Below are 19,443 nucleotides of genomic sequence, written 5' to 3'. Positions count from 1 at the left end.
AATATTAATAACAAAAACTAAATGAGCAAACTGAGAGCCAGGGTTCCCTCAGGCCAACTCTAATGGTGTCACGTGGAATCATTATTACAGACACCATCGCGGGGCAGAAAGAAATATCTGCTTGGTCTGCGAGTTGGAGAGAAAGAGGAAGTGGGTGAGGAAAGTGGACCGCAAAATAAAAGTTATACAAAAATGTTTTTCTTATTTGGTTTTTTTTTAAACCGTTTCCGTTTGCGTTTGATGAGGCAAAATAGACAAAGCAGATGCTACGCAATATGTTATGATAGGGAATTGAGAAGATGATTTCATTTGCCATAATAACCTATGGAATTAGAGCAACAATTTGAAATAACAAATTGGTTTCCATTTCTTTAGACATATAAGCTCAAATTGATAGGATTGGTTGTCTTCAAGCAACTCCATGGAAGGCTTCAATGAAATTTCCTGGGTAAATCTATTAAAGACTCAAGTTATATGTACATATAATTATATGTACATATTCCATCTACGTTTTAGAACAAACGTAAATCTTAAAACAAATTAAACGAAGCCTAAATATCGTATACCAAAGCGTCATTATACTATCTTCAATTGGTTATTTCATTATCAGTCAAAAGTTTGAGTCACATCTCGAAAATAGGTAAATGTTAAACATATGTACATTGCAAACTTACTAACGAGATGTTAACCAGACTCTTTATCATATACAGATACAGAGTTAGACTTTTCAAATGTTTATAGTAAAAACGCTCGGGTTTCAACTACGTATTTGTCTTTTCACACAGGTCATGGTCAATCTGACATTCAATTATCTAATAGCCTCGAGTGCACCATTGATGCTTCCTAGAAGCTTTCTTTACATGTTGTAAGTACTATCGTATCTACTTGAGTGGTTTAAGTGTTTGGTGTAATTGGCTGTGGCGATAAGAGTCCTCCAAGAAGCAATGCAGCAATGGTGAGTGGTTCGATCGGCAGTTGAAAACATGTCAACCACGTGGACAGGTTACAAATTGCATTGGAAACCGTAACTAACTAACCTCCCATACCGGACACAAGACGCAAACCGAATAAATGAAGCTACCATGATCCATGATTTTTGTTAACCATAATTACTATACCATATAAATTAAATGCAGCATTCAAAAAATCTATATATTTCCAATTTTTATTTCGAACATTCATGCGATATTTTGCCAAATTTCATCAGTGATCTGATTGATCTGAGAGACCGATTATCAAGATCGATTATCAGATAAACTAAGAAGATGAAATTAACTATTTTTACACTAATAATAAAAAAAATTGTACTCACCTCAGAGTTAAGAAGAGGAAGAGGTCTTAAGGTGAACTGCTCGTTTTTTGTTTCTTTTCTTTGTTTTAGTCTCCGATCGTTTATAATAGGTACATTTCGATTCTTGATCGGCACGACGAGACGAGTTCATTTAAGTCGTCCGTCTGAATCAACGCAAACTCTTTCTAGACCGTAAGAGCTACAGAGTGAAATTTTGCATACAGGATTGTATATCGGTTGGATCGCACCACTATATCACGAACAGCGACTTTTCTACTTTTTCTTTTGTTATTTTATAAGCTATTGTCGTAAAACTTAATATGTTTTAGTTTCGTATATTAGTGGCTGTTAACAGTTGTCAGTTTTTTAATAATATTGGAACACTGAAGATAACACAGGCCGACATTTTTGAGGTCATGGAAAAGTGTTTGAAGTTCAATAGGTCTCCTATAGTAATTGGGGCCTGCTCTTCACGGCCCTGTACTTAGTTTTTCTCCATCACGTCAGGATTTCGAAAAAAATGCGTTCAAATTATTCAAAATGACCTAATTTGCAAAATATTATTCCATGATATAGGCATAATATTGTACTAAAAACATTATTATTTTATCCTATTAATATATTAGGCTTGGTTTAACAGAAATTTACAAAATATCAAAGAGTTATTTCTTTGTTATAATGGATAATATCTTACACTCTGGATGTAGTTCTATAATGAGTAAAATTTCAACCAAAAAGTATGCTATAGGGATTCCAAGTATTGTCTGCTTTTTAATTTTAAAGAATTATGGAACTCTGCTGCGTGTAACATATTGTTTATTAGTTTTATCTGCAAACAAGAACTAATTTTCTTATTTTAAAATCTGTTAAAAAAGTAGAAAATTTTTGTTTTAACTTTCTATAGTATACTTTTGGGTGCCTATTTTCCAAGCCCAGATCTCCAGATTTCACAAAATCTGGACGTGATGGACAAAAACCAAGTATGCAGTCAGAATCAGCGTACCCGAATTAGTTAGGAACACCTCTCAAGTTAACGTCAGCAAAAATCATGTCGGCCTGTGTAATTTAGCAAAAATATACTCAAAGAAATCTTAATTTGATTAAGCTCTAATTGGTCTAATTTTTCGAGTTTTTAAAAAATTCATTTCTTAATTTTGAAGTTAGAATAATGTCATAATAATTTAAAACATCTGCTTAATAATTTTTGTTATATTTTGCTGTCTTATTAAAAGCGGTTAAAAATTGGCGAAATATTTGTATATAGTCTGAAAAAAGTTTGTTTACGTTTTTGGGTAATGTATTAAAAATTCTACAAAACATTGATTTATTTCGATTTACGATATCATCAGACAATTTTGCATTAATATACACTCCTTAATGAGTATTTTTAGGTCATTACAATTTATGAAAACTGTGGAATCCAGATCTACCAACTTATTGTAAAGATTAAAATGCGTAAATTGAGATAAAATTTATGTTACATTGTTGAAACGCGCTCGTCTTGTAGCTATTTGTCTAAATACACGTGTTTTTGGTCATTCTGACATCCAATTATCTAAGAGCAACAAGTTATTTTGAGTGACTGATTGAGTCTTATCATATCTATATAGTCGCCTGTGGCGACAAAAGTCCGCTGAGAGCAATATAAAAACAATAGATCGCAGTGTGAAGTCGCAAAGCCTATCTGGACACATAGCGAAAATGAGTGCTTGTAAGTTGAAAATTTTGAAATAATATTAGCTCTTTTAAATTGTCTTCCACTCTCATCTTTAGATACCTTGTTCACTTTTGTAACTGTGCTATTATATTTTACCGTATGCAACAAGGCATACCAAGTGTTGATCTGTGGAGACTATCATCATGGTCTTTCTTTTGCTGATCCACTGGGTTGTTCAGGCTTCTATGTCTGTTTACGGGGCCAATTACTCAGACACGAATGCTCAATCGGACTTGTTTTTGATCCCAAAACGCAAAGCTGCAATTTACCTTTTCTTGTGCAGTGCTTTAATGGCGATCGCAGCGGTGCTTTTCTATCTGGACATCAACTTGAAAATAATAGAAATCCTGTGGTAGACCTTCCTTACGAAAAACCAGCTGCACCGCCTCAACCGTGCGACAAACCACCGCCACCTACACCGTGCAACAAGCCACCGCCAGCTTTATCGACAACACCTCCTCCTTTCATTTTATCAACAGTAGCACCACTTATTTCCCCCAAGGACTGCATCGGCCTTCAAGATGGCACATTATTTGCAGATGCCAAGCATTGTCGTTGCTTCTATGTTTGCCGGCATAATCATGCCAAACGTCAATCCTGCCCGCCTGGTCAGTGGTTTGATCGTGAGATCAAGGCTTGTCGCATTCGTAGTGATGTTAAGAACTGTTTGGCCAACCGCAACTAAAGGACACAATTCAATTCAATTCAACTTGTTTCGAATAACAAGAAATGAGTTGGGTACAAAATGTATGTTGCATACTTTAGGGCTTGATTGTAAAAATTGTAAATTGCTTTATTAAAGTGAAACTTCGGTTTTGAAGCCGACTTTAAGAGCTTTTCGTCAAGTCTCAATTACTCGGGTATACCCAAATAGTTAACGAATTCGAATCAATAAATGATTCATACTTTAAATCTTTTTCAACTTTGCCTTTGTAAAGTTAAGGCTTACTTTTTTGTCCCCGATGATAAAACAAAAACGAAAATTTTTCATTTTGAGTACATAATTTGTTGTATCATTTATTTTTGTTATTGTAATTGATTACATGTTGTTGTTTCTTCGTTTTCTGTTCTATACAATTAATATGTTTATTCATTAATTTAAATTGATTATGTTTTTAGAATTAGAAATAATATGTTTTGTTTTGTTTTTTGCTTTTTAACTTTTGCTTGTTCCTTTTATTTTAAATTTAATACTAAACGTTAAATTCGAACACACTTTGTAAATCAAGTTCTTGTTTTGTTTGTTTTGAAATTGAATATTAACTAAAAAAAAGGATTCACATAATACATTTAAAACCAAACAAACAAAAAAAAAAAAAGGGCGGGAAAGTGGCAGAAAAGAATAATGCATATGCATATCGTAGATAGATACATATACAAAATGTATAAATAATACGAAACAAATTTCGAGAGAATTAAAGGATAAATGTGATGAGCAAGAATTGTTGCCTTGCATTTTGTGTACAGTGATGCCTAAAAGTAAGAATCGAATAAAATTGTATATATATATTTATATATGTATATAGAGTTTCCCATAATACGTATTACACTTTATAGTTGATAATTCTTTGTGATATTGGCCATAATTGTTGTTGTTGTTTGCAAGTTTCATTATATAATAAAAAGTTTTTCAAATATATTCTTGCATTTGGATTTTGTATTAGGTGAGTGATTGAAGAATTGATAAGTTGATACAAACTTACATTTATATAGTAGGTATATATATATGTATATATATTGTTATTATGTGGTATAATTTTTGTAATTTATTTTATTTATATATATATATATTTTGTATTGTATTGTATGTCGGGGTTTCTTCTTGGCCAACTCAGGGCCTTAGCTTACAACTTAACTTACTATCTATCTATATATCGTATATATGTATATCTATATAGATTTAGATACATTTTCTGCCTTCGCATATGTAACTACAATAATAACAGCCTGGATACTGTTGCAAAAAGACATGGAAGCTATATGAAATTGTTATCGATTTCTATCAATACATACATATATAGAGTTTCTTAACTAGATCGGGTGTTGGTGGTTTATTGAATGGATATGAGATGGATTTATGTACCTATATATTTTCTTTAAGTGTACTGCATAAATGTTTATCTAAGAGAGTGTGAGAGAGAGACACTATTAACTAGTTAATGTTGTTCATTTTGAGCTGGCTTCTCTGTGTTTATGTATGTAATTAGTTTTGTTCGTACATAGTATTAAATACATTTTATTATTTTATAGATTATATAAATCAGAAATGTGAATGGCATATGGCATATATAATCCTTATTATTGTTTTCCTATGACATTTACATCTCTAGCAGGATTGAAGGACTTGCAACACCTGGGAAAACTGGAGGGAAGGCTTTTCAGAATACTTTCAGGGAGGGGAAATACAATTATGGCAGTAGTGATACACAAAACAAAACACAAAGAGTAAAAAGTTAATGATAGCATAGAATACTGCAAAGTGTTGCAAGGGAGAAAGAAGATGAGAGAAAGAAAATAATATATATCTACATGTTTTACATATTTTCGAAAGTGCGGGGGAAAATACAACAGCAATGCGCTCACATACAAATACATATTAGACATACATATGTACCAGATCTGTATACATACATATGTAAACATATTCCTCTTACTTAACTTACATATAACAGTTGATTATTCGCGTCTTACTAAAAAAACCAAGTATCTATCGAAACGTTTAGTCCTCCTTTTCCTCGGCCAAATTAGCGCATTGCAATTGCGGCTGAGTACGCCACTTCTAGCTCCAGAAGTCCATCATATTGACCAGCTTGCATTTTTTGAGCTCCAGCTTGGTGGGCCGTGCCCGGAGTCAAGCACGCCCAAAGATGGCTCTGTCGGACACGTCGCCAGTGGATTGAGAATGCGGTACACCAGCTCCCGATTGCTGATTGACACCACCCGAACCCGCATGATGATGATGATGATGGTGTGTGGTTGTCGCAATGGTCGCTGTCGAGGCATTATGATGGGTCACATTGTGATGATTGTGCGCCAAGGTGGATGATCCATATTTGGATGAATTGTTGTTGCTATTATTATTATTTATGTGGCCATGACTGCCAACACCATTGAGATGTTTCCTTGTGGCCGCCGATGAGACATGATGAGTGCTACCACCGCCATTGCCCACTCCTCCGTAGATGCGATGCAGTGAATATTGCTGAACCGATTCCAAATCTGAGACACTTGATGTGATCTTGGAGCGGACTGCTACCTTTTGCATGCTATTGTATTTATCGCTGGCACTCAGCTTAATGTCGGGCAGGTGTCCATTGGACTGGGCATGTCCTTGCAATGGCCTCGACGATGACTTTGTGGTAATGGCCGCATTACTCACTGCTGTCGTATTCGTTATGGATGCGACCACAGGACCATTGCCCGGCGAGATCTCAGCGAAGTTGTAGCACGACGATTTCTGGGATACACTGTTTAGTCCCGAACTCGACGAGCTGGTTGACATGCGGCAACTGCGATGGCGACTGGAGGCGGAGGGCTGCAGGAATTCGTGATGGGCGGCCTCATCGGGCGTCATACGCTCCGCGGGATCCCATTCAAGACAACGCTGTAGGAAATCAATGAAATACCGATCCTGGCAATGTAGGATCTGTGCCAAAGATTTGCTACCCGGTGCCCGTTTTCGTCCCTTCGTATTGGTGATGCAACGTGGCGCATCTCTCGAATCAAAGAACAAACGACGACGTCGAGCCACCGAGATGAGCACCTTAGGTGGCAATCCCAATACTTCCATAATGCAGGCCAACTGCTCAACCTCATTTTCGCCGGGGAATAGGGGAAATCCAGTATACAATTCTGCCAAAATACAGCCTGCAATAAAAAACGGAAAAAGAAAAAAAACCAAAGATGAGTTGACATTGTAATTAGTATTGATTTTCGGTAAAGATTTTTACTGCAGTCCATTCCATTTGGCCTGGTCAGACAAGCGCATTAGCCTTGACTCTTGAGTGGACACGTGCACGTGTGGCCAGACAGTCATACCCTCAGACAGGTTGAACTGACTCTGACTATTTAGAATCAGCCTTTTCTCATCAATACGTAAATTTAATATGCAACTTTTCTAAATAATAAAAGATGACCTTAAGAGACTAAAACTGACTCTGACTAAATGAAACCTTGACCTCGACCCTTAGAAAGTTTGCTGCAAAACTTTATTCATTTTCAATTACCATTTTCTAAATGTGTTGGCCAAATGAAAATAAACTTACAATTTTCTCTATGAAAATTTAATTAGAGCAGTTGATAAACTTCTGACTAAAATAGTTTGAGATGATAACAGATTAATTAAGGGTAAATAAAAGACTCATAAAATGTTTAACTAAAATACAGAATTAACAAATATTAAACTAGTTATTTAAAGCATTTCAATACAATTCTTCGCAACAATTGTTTCTTATCTTTGAATCATTTAGAAGTCCTTTTTCTGTTTGAAATACTCATATGTATGTGAGATACCCGCGACTATTCTTTAGAACGAATAATTAACAAGAATTGAAGCTGATTCCTTAATCAATATTCAATTATGTGGCAATGTTATAACATAAATCTGCTTAAAGCTTTTTATAAGAAATCTGCACCACTGACCGACTGACTAATCGAAACCCATTTCTCTAATAAACTATGTACTTTCACCTGCTTACGTAAGAAGATATCTATTACATCGCATCCTTGAAACCCTTTTGGCCAATTGGTTAAGAGCTCACATAATTCAACACGTAAACCATGTTCATTGGGTCTTGCTATAAATGCTGTAACTCAAACCCACTAGACAGCGACTAAAAATAAACTCACTTGCCTTTTATTAGACTTTTATTACACTTAACCAAACACCACAAGGAAGCAACCTCAACCTCTCAAGCTCATGTCCGTGTGCTTGCACTTAATGAGTCTTTTGTTGTTGAGCAATATTTTTGCACATTTCTTATTCTGCCATTGACCGGACACGGTTGGACGTGGTCGGAAATGGGCGTTTAAATGAATGTGGATAACGAAAGGAGGAGGACGAAAATTATTATAGCATACTTGTTGAGTTCACATCAAACGAATATCTAGCTAACAAGTTTTTGTCGATATATTTTTGCCTTTGTTCTGGCCACTTGAAAAGAGGTTTGTCTAATTAGGTGCGCCATTTCCCCCGTGTTACCTGTTGCTCGCTCATTTTTATAGACTAATTGGCCAAGTGCGTTTCATAGACAATTGTTTTTGTAATTGACGATACTTCTATTTTTGTCTGTTCACGCTTGGTAAAGCATTTTTCAATTACTTGATTTAGTTGGTAACACTTTAAGCTGCATCAATGACCTAGAAACCTTAACTCTCATTCAATATTCAATGCACTAACAGACCGAGAGACCGACCACACGAGGCCACCAGGCAATAAATTTCAGGTAAAAACCACTTTCAATGCAACCTTTTAAAAATTCATTGCCTTTTGCGGGCTTGCTTCCCTTTAATTAAAAAATAACTCACCTAAGCTCCACATATCGATGGCTGTGCCATATTGCAGTCCTAGAATCACCTCAGGTGAGCGATAGAAACGAGATTGAATATATGTATAGATTTTGCGATCCACATAGCAAGAGCTGCCAAAGTCGATGACTTTAATTGAGCTACTGCCACGTTGTTTGAGCAAGATATTTTCCTGCAATTGAAATCAGTGAGTAATTTTTTTTTAGAGTTTTATTTTGAAGTACTTACCGGCTTGAGATCACAGTGTATTATATTCTCTTTGTAGAGCAGACGCAGGCATTTAACTATCGAATTACAGAATCGTCGTATAAGACTCATGCTAAAACCATTATAGTTATTCTTCTTGATTAGTTCATACAGATTGAGACTGCAACGAGACAAAAAAAATACATATAAGTATATTGCTGAGTGCTTGTAGAGTAAATTTTCCAACATCAATTTGAAAGAATATGAGTCAGAGAGGCATAGGGAAACACACAACAAAGTGCACAAAAAAAAAAAGGAAAAATAAAAAGAAGAAAACAATGAATTGAGTATAAACAAACAAAAAAGTGCCGGCCGCTTAAAGTAACGACAGACAACAATAACATGCATTGAATTAATTTGCATTGCATGTCGACGGGAAATTTTGGGCCATACAACTATAACAACGATCCACAAATGTTTCACAATGTTAGAGCAGTCGACAGAAAATGGTGGCAAGTCAAGCCGAAAAAGAGCTGCAAACATTGGAGCAAGAGATCTATGACCAGAGAATTGTACAGCCTTGAAGAGCTTATGTCTTTAAAAAATACCCAAAAAAAAGGTGCCAAAAGTAAGAAGTGATTCTAAAAGCTGATTCACATATTATGAGTTTCTCTTAGCAGCTCGTCGGGGTCACCACAAGAGAATAGAATAGATAGATACCTGAGTAAACATTTAACATTTGTATATCCTAGGAGAAGAGAACTTTTTTTGTCAGTCTTTATCGACTTCGTTCCAAACAAATACCTCTTGGACCACAGTTAACTTCTCATACTGTCTAATCTCTTGTATTGTCAACCCTTTTATTTTACTTGTTTCGCATTCGCAAATTTTAGTTTTCTTTTTTGTTTTCCCCCTCGTTTCTTTTTGTTCTCTTGCGATTAATTAACTGATAACCAAAAAAGAGTTTTATTTGCCCTTCAATGTCATTGCAAATATAACGATTATAGCAAATTGTGGGTATGTGATGCAGAAAACCAAACAAAAAAGAAAAAACATCAAAGTTTGGTCAATTGTTGTTGGCAATTTTTCCTTCTATCCCTCCATTTTTTATATTTTCTTTATTTTCTGCTGAGCAATGATGTTTTTGATTGATTGACGATAAAGTTTGGTTTCGGAGAAACAGCATACATCGTTTATTGACACAGATTCGTCTATTGCTTTGCTCTTGAGCTCTAAGATATATGAGATATTTTCTATCTGCTCATAACTTCATCGACAAGCTTATTGAGATGTGTGTGTGTGCTACTGACGTGCATTTTGTGTGATAAATGCTTTTGACCTATTTGAAAAAGAGCGAGACCAAACAGTGATAAGCCAAGATGGGTGGGAGTAAATAGATAGATGGCCTCAAGGATTAAAGAAACACATTAAAGGACACTTTATTGAAAATATTTTTGAGCACATTGCACATCGAATGTTCTCATAGAATTGAGAAAGTCAAAGACAGACTTAAAGCATTCCTTTTGCTTGGTTTGCTTTATTTGTGACCATGTTTTAAGGACCACAGACTTGTGTTCAAGTTCTGTCACATCATAACAATAAGGACAAATCTGTTCACACTTGCAGGTTTTATTCGTATGTTATACAAAATGTTCGTAGGAGAAATCCAATTAAAAATCATGTCAGCTCCTTACTCACTTCTCCCGCTACTCCTCTCCTATACACATTAAACGAGCTGCTTAACGATGCCTAAAAGCGAGGAAAGCTTTCATGGCTTAACCCGCCATCAAGGACATCGAATGAATGAGTGTCAAAGTGGGCCTGCGGGGGAGAAAAGTGTACTCAAAAACGACCGCAAATGTATTTAATTTGAAAAGTTTTTCATGATATTTAAATTTTTTTGTTCCAAGTTTTGGCTGGCCTGATTTTTATTGATTTTCTTTTTTCTTTTGCCCGGCGAAAAAAAACGGCTATCATAATAAACCAATAAGAAAATCATCAAAATGTCATAATTTCAATCGTTGAATCAGAACAATCATATATATATATATATACATATATTGAATATATATGCAAGACGGTATGTTTATATTTAATATGAAACTGCATCATGACATGCCAATGTCAAAAAGTCCATGAACTTGAAAATTGTTTATATGCCTCGGTCTTTTATTCTTCGTTACTTTCTTTCCCTGCTTTTTCTCTTTTGTTTCGTGCTGAAATTCCTTTGGTAATTTGATTGATTTGCTTTTTTGCCAAAGCCAACATGCAATTGTAACGAGCCACTAATGCCAGGCATTTAGTTAGTATACATCAAACGAGAATAGGAAAAACAAAAACCGAATTACAAATATAACATACAAATTTCGAATCCAACGTCCACATTCAATGAACTCATTCATGCCTAGAATTGTGTCACCCTTGGCCAAAAAGGAAAAACTTTTATTTTATGAGCAAAGCGCGAAGCAAAAAAAATATATAAATGAGAAACATGTATATATCAAATAGGAAAAAGAAAGTAAAAAGTTTATGCCAAAATTGATTGACAGGTGAAAAGGTAGAATGCAAATAAAGGAAACCGACTTTCTCTGTTACCAAAAACTGTTCTCTCTAACCAAAAGTACAGAAATTGTTGAAATTTCACGAAAGATGTAAAGTTTCTGCATTTAATACAGAATTAGGAAGAAAGGAATAAGTTTTAATAGAAATTAAAATAAAAGAAATGCAATGCAAAATAAAATATTTGACTTCAATTTTTCGAAATTGGTTTCATCAGCTAATTTTGTTTTAATTTGCTGCAATTTCTGAATGTAATTCCCATTCCAATTTTGTTTTTAAATTGCCTATAAATATTAATGGAAAAGCATCTTAAAGGGGATCTCGCAAAGCATAGCGACTGAAGACAGGGAGAAAGAGAGAGGGACAGAGAGATAGAGAGAGTAAAAGAGGCAGAGCTTTCTAATTAATAATTCTGTGCCCGTTGGGAATTGCCTGACCTTGATTTTGGCTACGGCTCAAGGATTTTAATCCTCTATATACGTATCTATGTTGGTCTGTGTGTGTGTGTGCTTGTATGAGTGTGGGGTTTTGCGGCAGTTTTGTGTGACATTTTAATTAGGCAACGGCATTTTGTGTTGCCTACTTTATGGCACTTTGGTGACTGCCAAATAACCCAAACATGAAAAAGATTAACAAAATGTGAAGAAAACTTGAAACTGCAAGCAGCAAATCAAATTATGAAATGAATGACTTGACCTTGGTGCCTGCATTTGGGAGCTCACTCTCAATTAATAGTAATTACTGTGCCCTGGCACGACAATAATAACAATACGAATACAAATACAAATACTAATAATAACCTACATCAACAGCCATTCAACTGTCTAACCAATAAACTTGGTAAACAGCTGACAACAGTCAACCACACCCACACAGACCCAACCTGCCAACTAAATAGGTTTACACCCACATTTTAGTATGTTTACTCTCCTGGTAACTCAATCCAACAACAGGCGAGCGAATGATGTCCTTGTAGCTTTACTCTAATTGCAATTTACATGCGTTAAGTGCAAAAATTAATTTAACAACAAGTACATCAACACGTCAACGAACTGCAAATACCCTTGCGAGCCATAACTTGAATGGTCTACTAAAAGTGAGGGCATAAAAGAGCCCTTTCTTATTTGTCCTGGACATTTGCATGACGCATCAATACACACACCCCTCATATATACACACATACATTCACGTTGCGTGTGTTGCATTTTAATTAAAAATCGCCCCCAACAACATGATGACTGACTGACTGACATCCATGTGGTGTTGCTGGCAGCTGTCGTTGAGACCATGTCACTTTCCAGTAAGTCAAAAATAGTCAATTTCAACCATGATGACACCACACAGTTGGAAGCTGGTAAACATTGAGGGTAGAATATTGATTGAAGAATTAAAATGGAAAATCCCAATGTAAAATAACAATTACACATTGCAGCAGATGCTGCTCTCTCTCTCTCCCTGTCTCTTACTTTTACTCTTGCCAAGTATAATTGTTATAAGTGATTCGGCTAATGTCGCTATACCATGGCAATCAGAATTTGTAAAGGAAAAACAAAGCTTCTTGAGATTTGTTTTATACTAGACTTGACTAATTTAAGTTAAGACTAGACATGACGAAGTTAAGTTAAGCAAATCTTAACTAGCTATATAATCTTATTTTGTGTTTGTTTGGTTACTTAGACTTTAATTTAGAGAGGAGAATTTTCAACCCAAGTCAATTTTCTTGTCTTCTGAATCGGTAATTGTTGGATTATATTTAAGAAATCTAAATCCCTATACAAAATGTAATCAAGAGAGTGGGAGATGATTAACTCGAACTTAGTTTTTTCCGAACTAGACATGCCAAATATAGATTTAACTATAATATGGTTAAAAATCCACCAATAACTTAAGCAGAATGTTTAATTAATTACTTAAGACTCCATAAAATACAAATTGGACGGTTGCCCAATGTTTTATTGAGATGTTAAATTGATTTGGAAGCATTTGGGATAACATTTAAGCTTTGGACTACTTTCTCGTCCATGCTAAGACCAAGAAAACCAAATCTATGGCAAGCTCATAAAGTTTACTAACTCAATTTGGCCACAGAGAGAGCAGATAATATAAAGGATGTCTAAATTGATGCCAAATGACACATTTTAAAGGCACAGAAACATGCACACACATACACACACACACAGAAAGCCACAGCTCCTTATTGACCCTGGCTACCTGAAAATGCTTTTGCTGTGTATTCGAGTCCTTGTTCATGCCCATGAGAGAAGGTTATGAGAGAAGCAACCACATAATTTACAGCGACAGCATGAGAATGAGAGCTGCCAAAACTGCCAAGAACAGGCAATAGAGGGCGTTTATTATGGTCCCCATAACTATGCAGCATATTGTGCAGATGACATTGCTGCTTTTTTTTTTGGCCAAGACCAAAATAAAATGAGGATGCTGCTCATGATGATGATGATGATGATAATGATGATGTTGCTTGGGTGGGTGTCAAGGGCCATAAATTTCAGCTTAATGTTGAATGGAAGAACAAGACAAGGCAATATGTCAAGATTGTTGCAAGTGAAAATGCCAACGAGCAGAACAAGAACAACAACTACACTAACAACGGCAAGATAGAAAAACAATCAATGATAAAAGCAAAATGAATTTAATTTTTAAATGGACGTTGACCATGTCCTTGAAATTAAATCAACGAAACGTCTACTTGAAATAATGTAAATTGCAAAGTTGCCAACTTTAAATCAATTTTCCTACATACATCTCCAGTTTAATTTCCATTTGCAAAAGTAAATGATACAATTAAGCCAACTACTAAGTAATTCAATCTGGTAAAAGTTAATCTGAAATCTGCCCCAGCCTTCGGTTTATCCGCATGTTTGGTATGGTGGGGAAGGGGGGTTAAATTAAATTGCGTGCACGTAAATTTAATTACGTAAAACTTGCTACAATTTTTGTTTACTCGTTCAAAACAAACTTTAAAAAGTTTTTGTACCAGTGGTTTGTCAATACCAGAACCTTGCCTTTGCCTCTCTTCTCTCTCAGGACTCCTCCTTTTTGTCGAGTTAGTAGTTTCCACTTTCTTTTTGCATTCCTTTGTCATTTGCATTGAAAACTCGCATCAAGTGTGCCACTTGAAAAAAAAAAGGAAACATCAACAACCAAAACCATTTTGCAGCTAATTAGCCGCAGGGCAAATAATTAATTAACTTTCTTTACAAAGTTGACCAAGTCAAAAACCATTTAATTTAACTACATATATTGATTAGTTAATTTGGCGATCTTCCTTCCATTCTCTATTTCTCCTTCTGTTTTAACGTGATGTTAACCCATTCGGGGGTAAATCAGTGCTCAAAAATGTCAAAATAAAATACCAAGTTTAACTTTGAGGCTTTGCAATTAAGACAAATTAGTTGGCCTCCTGACGGAAATGTCAGAAACGGGCAAAAAGGATACAAATTACAAAGCCTAACTCGCGACCTTCAAAGCACTGAAAATCGCGTGCACCATTTTTAGCCGGTTTTGCTTTTTTTCTGTTTCAGTTGTTAACTGTTTTTTGTTTCTTCCCGCACACAAATAGTTCTTGCCATATTTGCGTTGCCTACCTGTCTAAACTTTGACATATGCAGTCAGGTGAGTGGGTGTGTGAGTGTGTGTGTGTGTGTGTGTGTGTGTGTGTTGTGGATATTAAAGGGTATAAAACGGGAAGTGGGTTGAATACTGCCAATCAATTAGATTTCTGCATTCAGTAAAACCCAATACAACAGGTTAAGATAAATATAGACACAGCACGCGCTAGAATGTACGTGTATGTGGGCGTTTGCATGGCAAATGGGCGTGGCATGTAGGCCACACAACATTCAACATTTTAAATTGAAATTGATAGCCTACTACCCCAAAGGGGTAAATGTCTGTGGTTCGTATTGGCTGACTGCGTCTGTTTGCACTTTTCTGGCATGAAAATAGCAGAGTAAAAGAAAATTAAATAGAAAATAAATCCATTTAGATTTTCATACAATTGGAAGTGCAGAAAGGAAATGCATTTGAAATAGATTATCGCAATCAGTGAAAGGATTTGCAGTGAATAACATAGAAAATGAAAAGCATTCTAATGGACTTTATTGTTAGTCAAGTGTTTGAGTTAATAGCAAACTGTGGCGATAAGAATAAGAAGTTATCTTTCAACGAGAATATTTTTTGTACAAGACTTTAATAACATGTAGATTACCCAATTTATGAATTGAATCTAATTCCAACAGCAAATAAATTAATTCTAATTTATGATAAGTGGAGTTCATAATTGAAAACAATTATAATAACTATAGTTTGATCGCCCTTTATTTTTGTTTTATTTTTTTCCCATGGTTAATTAATAAAACAATTAAAAAGAATCATCAAAAAAATTATGAAAACCACTTAACATTTATTATGGCCATAAAAAAAGCCAAAAAGCTGAAAATAACAAAAGATTTATTAGCTCATGAAAAAGGAAAACCGAAACCATATGAAAACCAAACCACACACACACACACACGCACATAAACACACACACAACACGCAGAGAAAACAAAAACAAGTTGCCAGGCAAATTGGAGACAATTTACATGAGCGTAGAAGGGGCTAACCAACCACCAACCAAATAAGAGGTATGGGACCCAGGCGACTATTTTTATCACATGCCGAAAAGTAGGCAATTATACGCACATACGACAAAATGGAAACAATATATAGGATCTAAGGCAATGCGTGTTAGGGGTACTTGGGAAAACGAAGAAGAAAAAATTCCATATTTCGAGACCAGACCCATTTGATGCCCGATTACTAGTAAACACGCAACCAGTTGCGAATTATAATATGTATGCCCGTAATAGGAATTAGTGGGATATATTGACGACTTTTTAATTGAATCTTTTTAACTCACCTCATCAACTCGAAAGTAATGCACAAGTGTTTACGGAAATATGTGTAGTCCAGCATATGTATAACATTATGAGATCCATCTGCATCCTTTTCTCGCAGCTCATCCAATATATTGAGCTCGACCACAGCCTGATTAAGAAAACGCTTCTTGTTCCTTATAATTTTAATGGCCACATGTGTATTGGTCTTATGATCCAAGGCCCTAATAACCTGACCGAAACTTCCCTTGCCAATTACCTCTAGTATCTCATACCTAAAGGCTATATGATCGTGTTCAATCTGTAAACAAAGTGGACACTCATTTAATGTATATGTAATCATAAAGTTATATGCATTCATCTTACGATCTTGTAGTTGCCATTATCATCGTCGTAGCCCATATTTGTGGTATTGGCTGTCGGGGCGGGCTTATTGTAATTCTTGCTGGCATGTTGGCCAAAGTACCAGACCTCTTTGTATACCTTTAGCTCTTCGAATTCCAAGTCGGTCAGATAGTTGCGATATTTTTTTACCAACTCTAAGTAGCGTAAAGACACAAAAATTATAAAATTAATATTAATAAAATAATTCATCAAAAAATTGTTATTATTCATTTTCAGTGTTATTTGGTGATTGCTCTAAATCTTAGTCCAATCAGATTATCTTAAATAATATTAAATCAAATATCTTGGAAGAATAAAGATTATGTAATCATTAATTTTAAAAACTAAGAAATTTGTGGGTTAACTAAAAAAAATACACAAATAATTATTTTAAATAAAGAAACTATTTAGGGTGGAATTGTTGATTAATTTAAAGATAAAACTTTTCAAAAAAGCACTAAAAATTTAGCTAAGGAGATAAAATTTTACAAATATTCTAGAGACACAAAAATGAAACGAAATAATAAGTATATTTGTATTTGTTGTTGTATTTAGTTCTGTGTATACTTAGAGGAAACTTTTATTGCTGTGTGAATTCTGTGTTGTCTTTACTATTTTGTTTTCATTTGACTAACTATTTGCTCTACATAAAATTAATTCAAAAAGCGAAAGTGTACGGTGCTATAATATTAAAAGTTACCATACGAGTTTTTACATTAGAATTTTCCCTTTTAATTAACTTTATTTTTATAAACTTTTATTCAAAGAGCCTTTTTTCATTTGTTACAAAACAGAAACTTGAACAAAAACTAAAGAATAATTGTAAAATTTCCCATGTGGCAATTCTGAAAAATCTCCTGTTAGCCCTGACCTTTTTTGTACTTTTTGATATTTAGTTTAAGTTTCGTTTCGTTTTTTTTTTTTGACGAAAAAGTATATAATATTAATTAGAGAGCCAACATAGAAAGAGAGTGAGAGTCAGCAAGAGGATTGCGATTCCAGCCAGCAAATAGCTAAGGGGCCTTCTCCACTAATTGGCATTGGGGGTCAGCGATGCAAACGCACGAACGCAAAATCCTTTTTTCCCGCTTAAACAAGCCCAACCACCAGCCTCCCCAAAAAAAAAGAGAGAGAGGAAAAGCATAGCCCTTTTTCATACCTGATGGTGTCATGGGCGTATTGCATTTGAGCTCGGCACTTCCTGTGCTGCTGGCCGAATTGCCAGAGCTGCCACTTCCACTGCTGCTATTCGATTTGGTGGATGAGCCACGCTCATTGCCAACGCCATGGCTGCTGCTGTTTGTGGTTGATGATGAGACAGGTGAACCAATGTTGTTGTTGTTGTTGTTATTATTGTTGTTGTTGTTGTTGCTTGCTGATGTCATTGTTGTTGTTGTTACAATTGCCGTTGTATCATTCGTATGTACATGATTGTTGTGGGCATCTAAACGACGTGTCCCATTGCACAATTGTGGCAAATCCAAACGAGAACTGGACAGACGCACATCGCGTCTCAGCTTCTCGTTGTCCAGCTGTATCTGCAGAGAGAAAGAGAGATAGAGAGAGAGAAAAATGTAGAGAGGAGCCGAAAAGTAAAGTAGATGTTTTATGGCCTACTTTTGGGCTCCAGCTGAGATCTTGTTGCAACGGTTTATAACCCAACACTCTAAATCGCCAAATTTTGCATAACTTTTGGCTAAAGAATAGCGTTTGTAAAGCGTTTTTAATGGTTTCCATTTTTTCATTTCGTTTATTTTTTTTTTTATTAGTATTATTTGGCAGGTGTTTTTAGTTTTCGTGACAGGAAATTCCTTATAACATTTTGTATTTCAATTGATTTTAAGCATGAAACTCGTTAGACTAAATGATTCTTATACAGAGAGTAAAAGAATGAAGAGCATATAAAAAAAATTTCTTCAAAGTCTACAAAGTTTTGTAATTGACGCAATCGTTAAGGATATAACTCTTATTTATTGGGGTTACTATTGTTAAAAATTGTTATAGAAGTTAAGTATTATTATTTTATCTAGGGACATCGGGGGATATCTTCAGTATCATTTCCTTTCACTTTAATTGATTGCATAGTTCAAATTATGATAACATTCGCTTATGAATTTCTCTGAGTTACAATTTATTGTTTAATACACAAAAGGTTGTTTTGGTTAAACTAAGAAATAGTTGGAGCTCATTTTCTTCGTTAGTTAATTCTAAGAATTCCCTCAACTGGTTCAACTTACCGGCATTTCACATCGATCCAACATTGTGTATTGATATTGTTTTTTGTATTCTACGAAAACTTATAGAAATTATAGCACCCAGTGCCCTTTTAGTGGTTGGATTTCCTTTATTCCAAATGTGAAATTATTATTGATAAGTTTCAGTGTAATATATCATCGGTGAACACATTTGCATTTGTTTTGTTTGTTTAACTTCAAGTCGAACTGCAAAGAAACAGAGAGAGAGATGCAGGTTAGAGTGAGACGAACAGATAAATATTTTTATTAATATACGAAATGGACGAAACGAAGGTAAATATTTAAACCCTTGACTTTAACCCCATCGGGGCGGTAACTAACCACAACCAAAAAGCCAAAAAGAGAAATATGTAAGTGCACATCATAAATAAAGGTAAACAGGTAAACAGTTTGAAACGGAAGTCAGGTGAACCGGCAGGCAGTTAGGTTGGTAGGAAGGAAGTAAGTAAACGCGCCGCCTTTTCCCACCCACCAAATCCAAAAAAAAAAAAAAAGAAAAAAAAACATCAACAACCTAAGCCCAAAAACTCATCGAATGTCAGTCAACAGCAGTTAGCAGTTTTCATTGTCAAGGCGGGACCAGGAGCGGCGTCATCAAAAGGACTAACCAAAAACTTTCCTCATATA

General features: G+C 35.1%; 2 protein-coding genes across 3 annotated transcripts in view; one reads left to right on the top strand and one right to left on the bottom strand.

Annotated features, from left to right (window-relative positions):
* Window positions 1-2,887: 2,887 nt before the first annotated feature.
* Window positions 2,888-3,839, top strand: LOC137580236 (uncharacterized). The gene is made up of 2 exons (XM_068294172.1): window positions 2,888-3,002; window positions 3,065-3,839. Exons 1-2 carry the CDS (start codon window positions 2,993-2,995, stop codon window positions 3,691-3,693), a joined length of 639 nt encoding a protein of 212 aa, XP_068150273.1. The 5' UTR covers window positions 2,888-2,992; the 3' UTR covers window positions 3,694-3,839.
* A 152-nt stretch (window positions 3,840-3,991) lies between these two features.
* Window positions 3,992-19,443, bottom strand: part of Dyrk2 (Dual-specificity tyrosine phosphorylation-regulated kinase 2) — a 60,633-nt gene continuing 45,181 nt past the window's right edge. The window contains exons 4-10 of one of the 2 annotated variants that reach the window (XM_068294171.1): window positions 18,799-19,002; window positions 17,721-18,099; window positions 16,544-16,716; window positions 16,201-16,478; window positions 8,763-8,901; window positions 8,535-8,706; window positions 3,992-6,875 (exon numbers count right to left, since the gene is read on the bottom strand). In XM_068294171.1, coding sequence (XP_068150272.1) covers window positions 5,860-6,875; window positions 8,535-8,706; window positions 8,763-8,901; window positions 16,201-16,478; window positions 16,544-16,716; window positions 17,721-18,099; window positions 18,799-18,822 — 2,181 coding nt within the window. In that variant the 5' untranslated portion in view covers window positions 18,823-19,002 and the 3' untranslated portion in view covers window positions 3,992-5,859. Of the gene's footprint in view, window positions 6,876-8,534; window positions 8,707-8,762; window positions 8,902-16,200; window positions 16,479-16,543; window positions 16,717-17,720; window positions 18,100-18,178; window positions 18,337-18,798; window positions 19,003-19,443 lie in introns of those variants that run through there. The other variant, XM_068294170.1, reaches the window with a different exon arrangement.

Source organism: Drosophila tropicalis, unplaced genomic scaffold, assembly GCF_018151085.1.
Source record: "Drosophila tropicalis isolate 14030-0801.00 unplaced genomic scaffold, ASM1815108v1 contig_845, whole genome shotgun sequence".
Lineage (NCBI taxonomy): Eukaryota > Metazoa > Arthropoda > Insecta > Diptera > Drosophilidae > Drosophila > Drosophila tropicalis.
The sequence above is the reverse complement of the archived record's forward strand: the minus strand, read 5'-3'. Positions and strand labels throughout refer to the sequence as shown.